Here is a 14648-nt window from a genome sequence, read left to right on the forward strand (position 1 = left end):
ACGAAGATGTAACAACTTTAGGGCACATTATGTATGAAGAAAATCCACCCTGTATGAAAAGTTAATAAAGACCCCAGTATTCACATTGACTATAACTAGCGAATATCACGTCAAAAAGTTGATTATTCATATTCGGATCACTTTAAAAGGCTCCTGTCCTCATATGTATGTAATATTTGCCACTGCACGCTATCCACCCTTAGTAAGTATGTAGTATTTGTCACTGCACCTTAACAACCAATTCATCCTTTTAAATTAGAAGAATGAAAAATTTCATCAGAACACGGGAAGCAGAAAAACGTCAGCTTCTTAGGGGGATTTGAAACTCTTCTATAAAAAAAATAGAATTGCTCTTCTGCTTAGACACTGACTAATTAATGAGTGGTTAATTCTCCCATCAACACAGTTAAGCAACTGTGTTTTATTTCAAATGTTTCTGATAATAGCACAGGATAATTCATTTTGCAAGTATAATTGATAGTTATCAACAGATTGCATATACAACATGTGCAAATGATTTAAATTTCATTACAAAATATATTATATTCAATTATTTTTGCAATCCCATATTGATTTGGTGTATTTTTTGGTTTGTAGGATACAGAAATTCTGTCTTACAGAGGACAGTTAATGATTGTCCTTACCATCCAGGGGTAAATATTAATTGGATATTCAGGACGATAACATATTATCATTTTGAACACATTACCCCTTACTTTGTATACGTACTAGAACGCCGGTTATTAACATGGGCGCAAGCACGTCAAAAATATCTCCGCCGATTCTTTTACCAATAATTGGTAAGGCAAATGCAAAAAGCTATCACAAATCTACTGTATATGATTGCATTGAAAACAATTCATCGTATCGAAATGGCAGTCGAAAACATTGTGAAAAACTGCCGTACACGAGAACCAGTACAATTTTAAATGTCGTGTCGTGTCGAAACATGTCCCCGTTCCTTGAGAAGACGAACATGTGTTATTGTGTATATCGTGCAATAAGATAATATGAAGCAAGTAACTATTCTTTAACCAGATCTGCAAAACTAAGATTTATCTTTAGGTCCAAATACGTAATGAAGATGTGGCAAATATTAACTATATGTACATGTATATCAATTATGCTTTGATCCATACGAGTAACAAATCTACAATCTATCGTATGAAAAACCTGAATGTTCAAACCCTTGTATTGCCGGCTTTGTGCAAGTGTTGTTGTTATCAAAGATTAACTTGACTTAATATTTTTTTCAAATGTGCTTCTGGTGGTAGGTCTTTTAGGTGTATTCTGTGATTTTTGGAAGGGTTAAATCCAAAATAAACCCATCATCTGTAAATGTATTCTGTGACATAATTTTGATGTTACTAGTATACAATCAAAATTATTAACATTGTTAAGTCCGGCCTACGATAGTAGTACTAGTGGGGCAATATGCTTTCAGTCTGTGTGTTCGTTCGTTTGTACCGCATATGGTTAAAATTTGTTTAAGGTAGTTAAAAATGAAGCTACGGTCAGACCAGCTTGAATCTCAGTACAAAAGGCCTTTTCAGAAGGTATGCCAAAAATGGGTTATGACCCAGATTTTCCTGTTCAGTGCTAATGGAAATGTGATAGTGCGACCGGGGCATGATGTCCAATATCGACAAATTTTCTTGTATTTTGCTGTGGGATGTATTTTTAAAAGACACAGCCAAGATTTGATGATCGATGGTTTTTTTTATAACTTGAAGCTTATTTATCTAACTCTCTGATTGACGTTCATGTCTCGCAGCATATCTGCTCTCATTTTTTTTTAATTATTTTTATCTTTACATATCTGCTCTCATTCACACAACTTAATTAATAGAATAATCATTCCTCTTTTTGTATATAGATTAGTAATGGTTATGCAGTGCAATAGTCTTATGTATATAACTATGTTCAGCAGTGACGTACATTTTGTACAATGTATAAGACAGGGATTATAGATATAATTACTTCTACATAACTACAATTACAAATTATTGATTATCGTTCTTGTTATGATTAGGAAAAAATATGCGAGACAACTGGGACCAATGTAGTCAAATATTAGTCCCAGTAGGCAATTAACAAACATCTTTTGAATAAGAATCTTAACAAAACGTGATAACAATTAGGATTTTCAGTGAGATAATTTAGGATAATCACATGTGTTGAAAAAAGGTGACGGAAGACACCAACAACACTTTAAAGATAAACGGGAAAAAGGAGACGGATGACAACAAGGGGGATTCAAAACTAATCACAATAGACAGGGGGACTAATATCGTCATGGCATAAAAAAAAATTAAAAACAACGTAAAGAAGAATAAGTAAACGTAAGAATGAGAAACTAGTAGCTAACCAAAAAAATGGCGGTGATCCTTTTCCAAATATGGCACCCGTCGTGTTGGTCATACAAGTACAAATCTGGGGTATTGATTTTGAATGTTTTGCATAGCTTACATGCTAGAGTTTTGCCAAAATTGCCCATAAAAGAGGCTGGTATCATTGTTATGAATGAACAGGAAGTTTTCGATGCCTTGAATCAATGTCCTGTCATCATTTACATATAGCTCGTGATGTTTAATTGTATTTAAACATCCCTGGCTTTGAAGCAATTGGATTTGAGCTTTCCTTAAGAAGAGAGCTTCAGATGAACGAATTTGAATCAACAAAAATACCAAAATTTCAAAAACAATTCATACCTTTCAATGGGTAAAGCTTGGCGTTATGAATATTTCATGAGTTTAAAACCCGTTAATTTACAAGTAAAAAAACCCATATAGATGACATTTCATTTCAAATGCCGACAAATGCAAAAGTTTTAAAATGACGAGTCAGCACGGACCCAAATCCTTTACTTTCCAATGAACTTTGTGTGATAAATAACAAGGATCCATTATTGAATTGATTACCCAAAGTCTGAATTACTTACTAAGTAAAACCTGTCAGTTTCCAAAGTATATAGATAAATCATGAAACGATATAATGATTGTTATTTTTAGTTTCACCCTCTGAGGAAAACAATAAATGTGGAACTCGACGGCAATTTATTGTTTGCTAATCTATAGAGCTTATAGAAAAAACTGTTATGACGGAATATTGGGAGATATCAAAGACAAGTATTTCTCCAAAATTTCTAGCTTGAAACACTTCGTTCTTTGGCTTAGTACATGTACTAACATTCGTTATGTAGATATCGGAAGATGTGGTGTGAGTGCCAATGAGACAACTCTCCATCCAATAGCAATTAAAAAAAGTAAACCATTATAGGTCAATGTACGGCCTTCAACACGGAGCCTTGACTCACACCGAACAACAAGCCATAAAGGGCCCCAAAATTACTAGACTAAGTGTAAAACCATTCAAACTGGAAAACCAACGGTCTAATCTATATAAAATTTAAAAAAACGAGAAACGAGAAACACGTATAAATTACATAAACAAACGACAACTACTGATCATCAGATTCCTGACTTAGGACAGGTGCAAACATGTACATGTTTGCAAAACTAACTTCATATTTGTCATTATAAATTTGTGTTTGGGAATAAAACATCATTGTTAAATAAGATGTTGGTATACGTCAACAAACAACAACCAAGCCACACAAAAACCAAATACAATTATATAAATATGAAAATATTCTTATTTTTACAAGCTATCAGTAAATGTAATTCTTCAAAAGTTATAGTTAAACACATAATGTTATATAGTTAAACAGCTTCATCAAGGAGCATTACGACGTCTTCATGGTCACGTATACATTTTGTTTCAAACGGCAATTCAGGAATATGACAGTTCTTGTCCATTCGTTAACCAATCAAATTTCTCCCCCTATTTAACCTGTGTAAAGCTGTAGTAACCATGTAACCTCAAGTTTACAAAATATTCTATAGAAAACCCAAATAAAAAAATTATGGTGCTTTGAAATACCCAAGACATATGTTTATGAAATAGAAATGTTTTACTGCAATAAAATTGTGGATTAATTATCTACAACTGTCAATTGCAAGGGAATATTTTTTAGACCTATTTTCGTACAACCGGATGTGACGTACAATGATTTGGTGGTATTACACCCGAACTTACAAGAGTATATCAACAGTACCACATGAGGAGCCGGATCACCTGATGCCAATCTCTCGGTTTTCATTGGGTTTTGTACTGCTTTAGTTTTCTTTGTTGTGTTTTGAGGACTATAGAGTTCATCTTTTCGTCATTTCGACTGTTTTGCCATGCCAGTCTGTTTCTGCTTATTATATTGAGCGTCCCTTTGCTATCTTTTGCCTCTCATCTAGTAATCATTTTGAATAATGACTAGGTATCGTAATAGGTCGCATTGACATGTGGAACACAGATCCCTTTTAAACCTATCGCAAAGCAGCACTGTACAATGTATCTAACACAACTCTCATGATGGGCGACAATTCCATGAGGGTCTTCCATGAAGTCTTAAGTTTGAGAGAGGCTGAATTAAATTTACCCAGGTTTTCTTTGACAAAAGCCTTACCGAAATATTGACCAGTTTGAAATAAAAAAAAACTATGTGTTCATGCTTATACTTTTGAAAAAAGAAAAATACCATTTAGATAATTTATCTAAAACAAAATGCATTCTCAAGATGAGTGAAAATTCCATGATGCATTAAGTTTGAGATATATGTTGGTTTAAATTTACTCTTTGACACCAACATATTGATATAAAATTGCTGAGGGTTTATGAGAAAGGAAAAAGACAACTTCGATTTTCTTCAGATTTCTATGTTATGTCCCGTATCATGTTGAGTCCTCTTTTGAGGCTTTCAGAAAATAAGTCTATAAACATGAACAATACCTCAGTGTCAAAGAATACTACAGACGAGGCAAATTGCTCTCTACAGAATATTCTATCAATTATAACATGATATAATAACAAAAAACGTACTTTATGAAACAGGAAGTATGTTTATTATGTTGTGGAATGTTTTGGTGTTAAATCCTATCCTGAAGAGACAGCGCAGTACATGCAGTTGACATTTGTAAGGTCTTTTAGTGTACTTCCAAAAGCTAAGTTATTCAAGTGTATTTGATTGTCTGTCTGGTTTTTGTTTTAGGTGACTTAAGGAAGTAAATAGTTGAATATTCAAACAGTTGTAGATGATTTCAATAAAGCATCACATATAAAAAGTACATCCAAGGAACAAATAAAGTACACGATATATTTGAACCAAACATATTTAAGATTTTACAGTAATTTATAAGTATAACACATTATCTATATATAAGAAGATTAATATGAGTGCCAATGAGACAACTCTCAATCGAAATCACAATTTGTAAAAGTAAACCATTATAGGCCTTCAACACGGAGCCTTTTGCTCCTACACATTTTAAAGTACAATGTTTGGAAAAACTAGTTACTAGCATGTACGTTCTATCTTTAAGAATACTGCTTTGGTGTAGAGCAACTTAACTAATTTCGACATTCGATGCGCCAATGAAGAAAATTAATAAGCTACTTGTTTTGAATAGTGATCAAGTTCTTATTTCCATAACGTATCGAATCAATCCCACAACATATTGCATTCAACGCTATCGTGCTAATAATAATACAAAAAAAGATTGCGATTCATCATGCTAGGAGTACATAATTTGTCTTTGATGACCGTCTGCGTGCTAAGACGTTCGTGTAATGTTTACATGTCGACATCTGTCATTAATCTAAATCGAATTAAGAGATCATCATTCCGTATATTGTTGTGTGTTTCACTGCCAAAACAACTCGTTACCGTTCCGATGTTTGTTACACTTTTATTATCGCACAGCTAGACATGACATGAACTGGCCACCCGCTGATTTATACTTCGACACACACTAAGAGCGAAGCAACTGCAGGGGTCAAGTTTAAGCTAGATGAGTAGAATGTTATCGAAATGTCCGAAGAGGTAGCGAAATGGGGTTATATCTTCGGTGAAAATCCTAAATTACTTACTGAAACCGCTATATTTAATTAAAATTTTGATTGAAATTGTCTCTTTAAAAATGTACTTGAATCGAAGTTATAGAATTAATTGGCAATCAGGAAGACAAGAAAATGTTCCAATCTTGTACAATAACTCTCTGAAGGCGTATCCATTCCTGCAGAAATCGTATAAATTAGGTAAAAAAAAAGAATTTCATGTTATGACAATTCAATTTGCACTACTGTCTGTTCTACCTGAAGTAATAGCTAGTTAAGGATATTACCTTTATTTATTTCTCTGATGATTTGAAAGGTGAAACAATAAGCTCTTTGCTTTAAGGTGATACCTAACACTACAGGGAGATAACTCTTTAAAGTCAGTTAAACGTTTTAATTACGTTGTGTTGTAAAGGAATATTAAGCTTCTCAATGATCAAAATTAGTGTTTGTCAAACTGCTATATAACCAGTGTAATTTTTCTGACAAAACGGTTGGTTCAAAAAATTTTGAATTTTTTATATTTTTGTTAAAGGGTCAAAGTAAGTACTTTGACAAAATTTTATGAAAATTAAACGAGCTAAATTAATTTTTGTGCAAGTGTTGGGTACCATCTTAAATACAAATATCGAACATAATCTGTAGATGTTCTGTATTGTGAAACACATACATGTAGATAAGAATCTGCCTACCCTTCCGGAGCACATGAGATGACCCCCATATTTGGTGGGGTTCGTGTTGCTTAGTCTTTATTGTGTTTTGTGTACTATTGTTTGTTTGCCTGGGTTTTTTTCTTTCTTATTTTAACCATGTTGTTGCCTGTTTAATTTCTTATATCGAGTTTGAATGTCCCTCTGGTATCTTTCGCACCTTTTTATATCCCATATCAGATAACCTTGTGTATAGACCTCTATATCCTATATCAGATACCTTAACCTTGCGTATAGACCTCTAAATCCTATATCAGATACCTAAACCTTGCGTATAGACCTCTATATTCTCTATCCGATCATGGCATGTTCGTATTATACTGGTGTTAATTATGTTTTAAACGCTCTATATATTTCAATGTAAGAAAAATCATTTATATTTTATGGCACTTTGGGAATTGTGCTGGTAGTTTCTATATATAATATAGTTAAAAACGTTCGTGATCAATCAACATTAATTATCTTTTTATTGTTGACTTAGTAATTAATTTAGTGAAAAAAATCATTTTGTGATTACTAGAGATCATTGAAGTGGTCTTTGGAAAATCGCTCAGAGAAAAAAAAGTGCTTTCATTGTCTGTTTCAAATGTATTGATGAAATATATTCAATATCAGTCGGATATTTGTAATTTAATATGCAATAACCATGAAATATTAATAATTATTGGATTTTATTGGATTTCATTTATTTCCAATATTATTAAAAATGTGAACTTTGAAGAATTGTTTTTATTGGATTTCATTTAATATATCCAATATTATTATAGTTGCGAACTTTGAAGAATCGTAGATTAAAAATCAAATTTTTACTATTCCAAATGACAAACACTAAAACTGTGTCACCATCAACTAAACACATATTCAGGGACACAAAATAATTCATACTGAACGAGCTATACCTTTCAATCCATTGACGTGAAAACTCTACATAATTGAGAAAATTAAATTGTTTCCTATTCTGGATTGGATTTATGAACCAATTATGAACAAGTTGTCAATCTATTATTCTGACAGATTCAACGATGTTTATACAGGACTGGTAATTCATAAATAATAAATATTACATAATTACTTACTAATAGCAATCCGGATTGGATCGTGTGGTACTATTATCTAAAGGTGTTTGTTAGTATCAAGTAGTGTTAACAGCATCACTTTGTCAATTATACCTACTAGAGATTCATTTCATGGTTTTTTAAGTAATGAGAGATTTTTACACGTGATTGTACCCGGTCGCGTTGTATCTTACCATTATAATATTTCTGTGGAACATTGGATCTTCGTGTACTATTATCTAAAGGTGATTGTTAGTATTTATAGTAGTGTTAACAGCTTCACGTTGTCCATTATATACGTATTAACGATTCATTGCATGGTGTTTTGGGAAATGCGATATTTTTACTCGTGTTTGTACCCGAGTTGTAACTTACCATTATAATTTTTCTTGGGTTTATTGGTGTCTAAAATGGTTTACTAGTGCATACAGTGATCCGAAAAAGAATAAAACATTAGTGAATATGTATTGAATGATAAAGCTAGTTAATGCTTTTGTATGGTTGATTACATTGGAACATTCAAATTGGATTTTCATTCGACACGTCTCTGCTTAGTTTATGCGATATAGAAAAGACTATATATATGTTAGGTTAAGTGGACAAACTTGTTTGCTTGGAATAAATATATCGGACTTTTAAAAGAGAAAGTTCAAAGAGGTCATAAGTGCTTAGAATTGACTTGAAAAGTGTCTGTTAATTCCCAGTATTCATTCAAATATATATTGCAAATATTTTAGTGCGAGTGGAATTTGATGGATAGATAGCTAAGCAAAAAATAATAATACTATAGCATTACTATTCATTGATAAAAAACAGAGAACATGAATTCAGCTTCAACGTCTGTGACAGTCAAGAGTACTTCCGAAAGGAAATTCAGCTCCAAACCCAAACCTGGGCAGGCTGTTGATTTAGAGGTAAGTGTAACATGTAAACCTATAAACCTATCTGAGGGTAGTAATGGGGGTACCTTCATGACGAAAAACGTTAAAAATTCTGGCCAAATAACGTTAACGTTAACGGTAATTTTTGGTGCTTGACGAAAAAATGTACACTTTCTTTTAGGCGATAAAAAAAAATCGACTGATTTGACGATTCACGTGATTTTTTCCCCCGAAAATGACGATAACGATAATTATTTGACACATTTGACGATTCACGATAAGGCTATTTTGACGATTCACGGTAAAATTTTAACCAATTTAACGCTAATGGTAGCTGGAAATGACCGTTTGACGCCTGACGGTAAAGGCATTACTACCCTCTTACAATGTATCTACCTTTTATTATAGCTGACTTTGTGATATGGAATTTGCTCACTGTTAAAGGTCGTGCGGTGACCTTTAGTTGTTAATTTCTGTGTCGTTTGGTCTGTTAGAGTTGAGTCATTAGCTATCATACCATATCATTTTATATATACTACGTAATGGTTGAAAACAACTATTTCTTTCAATAGTTTACTGACTGGGAAGGCTAGATTGCTTTTAGATTTGTAACAGCATTATCTGCTGGTTTTTTTAAATACAATCAGAATCATTAATTATGTCTGCATATGATAAGAATGTAACCCATTAAAACTGTGTCACTTCAACAACTACTGTCATTAGGTAACACTCTAATTCGATTTTTTCTATTTTATGTATGACAATATAAAAAAATAACAATACGAAAATTATGTCTCATTAGTCTGTTTGAAGAATAGATCCATACCAAGCGTTTTGTGATGGATCCATGAATATCGACTACTAAAATATATCAGTGGTCAGGCGTCTTTTCACTTATGGACAACTAATACTTTTGGGGAACAAACTGTATTTTTTTTATCGTTTCTAAATATATCAATTATTATTCACTTAGCCAATAAGTGTCCTGGTACCTCCAAAACGAGGGTGACTGTACTAATAATTTCAGTTTGAAAAGACTGTTACAGTATGAAGTTTGCAATGGGTTGTGTTGTTACATTGCTGTCTAACTTAAGTATCCATTCCATGCCATTACTGTTCATTCTTCAATTTTGTTAGAATGATACCCTTAATTAATTTCATCAAACTGTACGAAATGAATACAAGCTGTTGATTCAATTCGAATTATTAAGTGTATCAATTCATATTTTCAAAATAAGGACCAGAAGAAAAGGCGAATCAGTATGTTATACAAATTTTAAACATAGACGGTTTTAACAGAGGCCAACATAAAATTATGACAACTGGTTTCAAAATGTTGTTGTTTGTCATTTCCCAATCATAGGCGGACCGGGGAGGGGGGTCCTGTCCTGGTGGCCCGCTCCCCCTTTTTGTGGGAATAATTTGGTTGATTATATAGGGAATCCCTGAGGCATGACTGGAGCGGGCCCCCTCTTAGGTCACTCAGCGGATCCTCCTTATGATAGTTCTGGATCCGCCACTGCCAATTCCCCTTATTTCATAAACTAAATCTGTACAAAATTAGTACACGCTGTAAACATAAAAACAATTTTATTTATGATAACTTTACTAGTTGCATGTTAAGAAGATCAATTAGGTAAGACACGTGTTGCTTGATTGTATATTTTCATCACAATAGTATATGTTACATAATTATGCTGTTATTAATAAATGGTTAATAATATTAGCATGCATGCATTCAGATCAGATTAACTGATGCCATAAAGATAGATTTAATGATTTGTTAATGATCGCATTCTTTCACCAGTAATCTGTACTGGCGATGTCAATCGGGCAACCTCGGCTGACTCCGGTTCTCTCAATCGGTGTAGGTACGGAATCTGCCGAGTTGTGATGAATGCTGTAGATGCAACATGTTACACAGATAAAAATCTGTTTGAAACCATTGCAAAATCCATTGTTTTACATAACAATAAGAACGTCAGACAAAATTCTGATTTACACGATAGCAAAATCAATTGATTTGATTTTCAATCTAAAATAAAGATCTCATCGGATATGCCGTAAAAGTATCAGGTTATACTGTGTTTATTACCATAAATAAAAATATTGAATATTTTGTGTATATCCATGTCGAGAAGAATTTTAGAAACGTATCAGTTCACATAATTTGATTCATTCAACACATATAGGAACCAGATGTAACACTAGACGGATTATCATTTACCTCTTTGTGAAATAATGGGTAAAATTAAGTTTTACAGCATGTTCCTAAATAATGTTGCTTGGACGTGTCATGCTGTCGCCCGCTGATATACGTGTCATGCTGACCACAGCGGTTAAGATAAATACATGTGAAATATACGAAAGTCAGTCTGGGGGAAATAGGAATGACTTGAGAAAAAATTGAGCTACTTGCTGTTGAATATCTTAGTTTCTGAATGGAGGTAGCGTTTATATATGTAAACCTTGTTTAAGTTTACACTCCCTTCTGGAGTGTCCGATTTCATATCTAATTATTGTAGTGTTACTGTTCAATCTTAGATTCAAAATATGGAGTTTGTGGGTTGTGGGTTGTTTTTGTCTGCTTAGTTTTTTGGGGAGGAACATGATTGAGGTGTGACTTTTTTTTTCTCTTTGTTGAATGCCGTACAGTGACATATTGTTGTAAATATCTATGTCATTTGGTTTCTGATGGTGGGATGTCTCTTTGGTAATCATACCACATCTTCTCTTTTTTTTATATACGAAAACCATATAAGAAAAAAAATGTTATCTACCAGTGTAGGTATACCATATATGATAAGTGTTTGATCAGACAACCATTTAGAATTATCCCAAAGAGTCTGTCGATTTCGAAATAGGTATATAACAAGTACATGTACATTAATTTTGAATATATAAAATTTATTTAATGATATGATACATTCATAGTTGAAATCAATTATATATGTTTCTTCATTTCTATTTTGTACAAATACAGGTTGAATCAATTCCATTTATTAATTCGCTGCTACAACTGGTTTTATTTTATATTCTTTATCTTGAAAAGATGTCATAAATGTTTAATTCTGATGTCCTTGTACGTTAAATGCCAAATCGAAATAATATTTTATAATTGAAAATTGGACGAAAATACGATGTTATATACACAGGTATATAGGGGGAAAATTCTGAGACAAGTGCCCGTGGTTATATAGATTTAAGAAGATACATGTATGGTATGAGTTCCAATGAGACAACTCTCCATCCATGTCATAATTTGTAAAAGAAACCCCATTATAGGCCAAAGTACGGTCTTCAACACGGAGCTTTGTCTCACACTGAATAGTAAGCTATGAAGGGCCCAAAAAATGACTAGTATAGAACCATTCAAATTAAAGGGGAAACCCAACGGGATAATCTATATAAGAAACGAGAAACGTGAAACACTTATGAACCACATCAACAAAAGACAACTGAACCTCAGGTTCTTTACTTAGGGAAAAAGCAGATACATGCAGCATTTAATATGTATCAACCTTCACCCTTACCCGAAACAATAGTTTAACATCACAACATAGAAAGACACACTATAAAATATCAATATCTCATTTTATACATGGATAAGAAAAATTACTTTATAAATTCTCAAGGTTTTCCGTAGCATATGAATAATACGAAACCGTTCGCCTTAATTTTAGAATCTTGAACATTTGGAATACAATAACATTTTCCAAAGCATCACCAAAACGTCGTTTTTAACAAAATTTAGACCAATTAGGGGACGTTAAATAATACATATTCAGGTATGAATAATCAAATAACCATATTCCTCAAATTCTGAAACAGGGAATTTTATGGATAAAGTATTGTCCACTGACACAAAGCGATATTCAGTTGCATTGGCTTCGCGGATAGAACAGAAATAAAGACATGATAACTTGGCCTTCAAACCAAACTAGATCTGATCCTAACACCAATAAATGGTTCGTGATCATTGTTATCAAGGGAAATTGTATTTAGTGTAAAAATGGAAAAATTCAATTAACCAAATTAAGGTAGTGTTTATCTAAAAAAAACAGCAACATGCGTGCACGGACTACTTTTACTTAAGCACAATCTACCAATTAAACCTGAATTATTTATGTTTCATATAAGCTTGCAAATGTCTTTAAACTTTTATATATAATACTTCGTGTTACCTTGTACCTCAGTAATTGAAACTACATATACATGTGAAAAAAAGATATCGTCCTCAACATACATGAGATATTTGCCACTGGACACTAAGCTACAAACAATCTACCGACAAATTAATTCTATATGTTGCCTTTATTCGATCGCTTTACAAATGGAAAAACTGTAAAAAATCTGGTATGGTCTGCATTCTTTTACAGTAATGATAAATAATTTATTGAATGTTAAGTACATTTTAATGAATACATAAGGCATAACAATTTATTATAAAAAAGGATAAAAAGACTCCAGGGTTGCATAAAATTGTATATTGAATAGCGATAACAGTTGCATATATATATATAAAAAAAATAAGATTTAGACGGGTCTTTTACACATTAAGACAGTATGAATATAGATATCTTAATAGTGATCAGAAAGGGAATACATGTGCTACAAACAACAAAAGTATTACATTAGCATAACAAAGAGACAGTGATTAAGAATGGTTAATACTGGAGAATCTTCCGGGAGGTTATTGTTTTTGTTAGAGAGTATCGTCTGGTAGTTAATTGTGTTTTGTTAGAGAGTATCTCCAGGGAGGTTTCTGTGTTTTGTTAGACAGTGTGAAACGTTTTCTTCTGCTGAAGATATTAGTTCTGCATCTTTTGTTTCATCTCTAAACGTTTCAAACGCATGTTTGCATCCATTCAAAAGGTAGCATTGATTTCCATTCGTCTCAACTCGGCCGATTCCGTACCCTTATCTAAGGATAGAAGGAGAGTAGCGGATTCTACCGAGGATTGCCGAATGATTGATTTCAAATCTGATATAACAGCTTTCTATAAAAAAAAAAGTGTCTTGACTTTATTATTTCTTGGAGACACAAATAATGCCCCCGCAGATGCAAAGTATCATTTACAAATACTTTCAACTATCTCCCAAAAAGAGCAAATATTGATAAAAACAAAATCCTGACAAAAGAGAGACGAAAGATACCAGAGGGACATTTAAACTCATTAATCGAAAATAAAGTGACAACGCCATGGCTAAAAATGAAAAAGACAAACAAACAAACAAACAAAAGTACACATGCCACAGCATAGAAAACTAAAGAATAAGCAACATACACACCTTCAATATAATATGTACAAACAAATACCACATCTTATATCTATAAACAGTCAGCAAAGTGAAAAAAACGTCCTAGCATTTAAACTGTAAGAGAAGTTACAGTTATCTAAAATAACTATATACCCATAATGGGACGGGCGGACGTACAGGGGTAAAACGATATGCCCACCAACTTTCAGCTGAGGGGGGATAGAATACTGCGTTTTGAAATTGCCGTAACATGTACAAAATATGATGTTAGAACAAAATCTCGTATTGTTTACATGACAGACGATATCAATACGAGACTACTGCTCTTTGTTTTTCTAAGCACACCAATTAAATTAAATTGTCTGAAATCAATGAAACGTTTAATCGGGTATCGTCAGTGAACTGACGATCAAAGAACTTATTGATGTTTCTGTTGACACACTTCTAATCAATTGGCTCTCAAGTTTCTGTTATTGTATTTGGAAATTCAATAAAATATTTAGGAGATTCTCTTTTACCTGATATCACCAATAACACAGTGTAGATATGCCGTTTAAAGACATACAATCTAGAAATAGAAAGATTACTCTAGCATGCTTATTATTTATTTATGTAAAATTTCAGTAAACCGTGGAAAGTTCATCAATAATCCAAGAATTTTAGTATCGACCAATATCAAATTAAGAATCTGCATTTATATATGAAATTTAAAGGTCATAAGAGTAAATGGAACAATTTAATATTGTGTGTTTTGTTTTATATATACTAGAAAACACCCGCGAAATCGCGGGCAT

General features: G+C 32.7%; 1 protein-coding gene across 2 annotated transcripts in view; it reads left to right on the plus strand.

The window, feature by feature from the left end:
• The first annotated feature begins 7474 nt into the window (after positions 1-7474).
• LOC139503116 (prolyl endopeptidase FAP-like) overlaps positions 7475-14648 on the plus strand; it is a 123551-nt gene continuing 116377 nt past the window's right edge. For both annotated transcript variants that reach the window (XM_071292831.1, XM_071292833.1), the window contains exon 1: positions 7475-8625. In XM_071292831.1, coding sequence (XP_071148932.1) covers positions 8533-8625 — 93 coding nt within the window. In that variant the 5' untranslated portion in view covers positions 7475-8532. The remainder of the gene's footprint in view (positions 8626-14648) is intronic.

The sequence above is a fragment of the Mytilus edulis genome, chromosome 14, assembly GCF_963676685.1.
Source record: "Mytilus edulis chromosome 14, xbMytEdul2.2, whole genome shotgun sequence".
Lineage (NCBI taxonomy): Eukaryota > Metazoa > Mollusca > Bivalvia > Mytilida > Mytilidae > Mytilus > Mytilus edulis.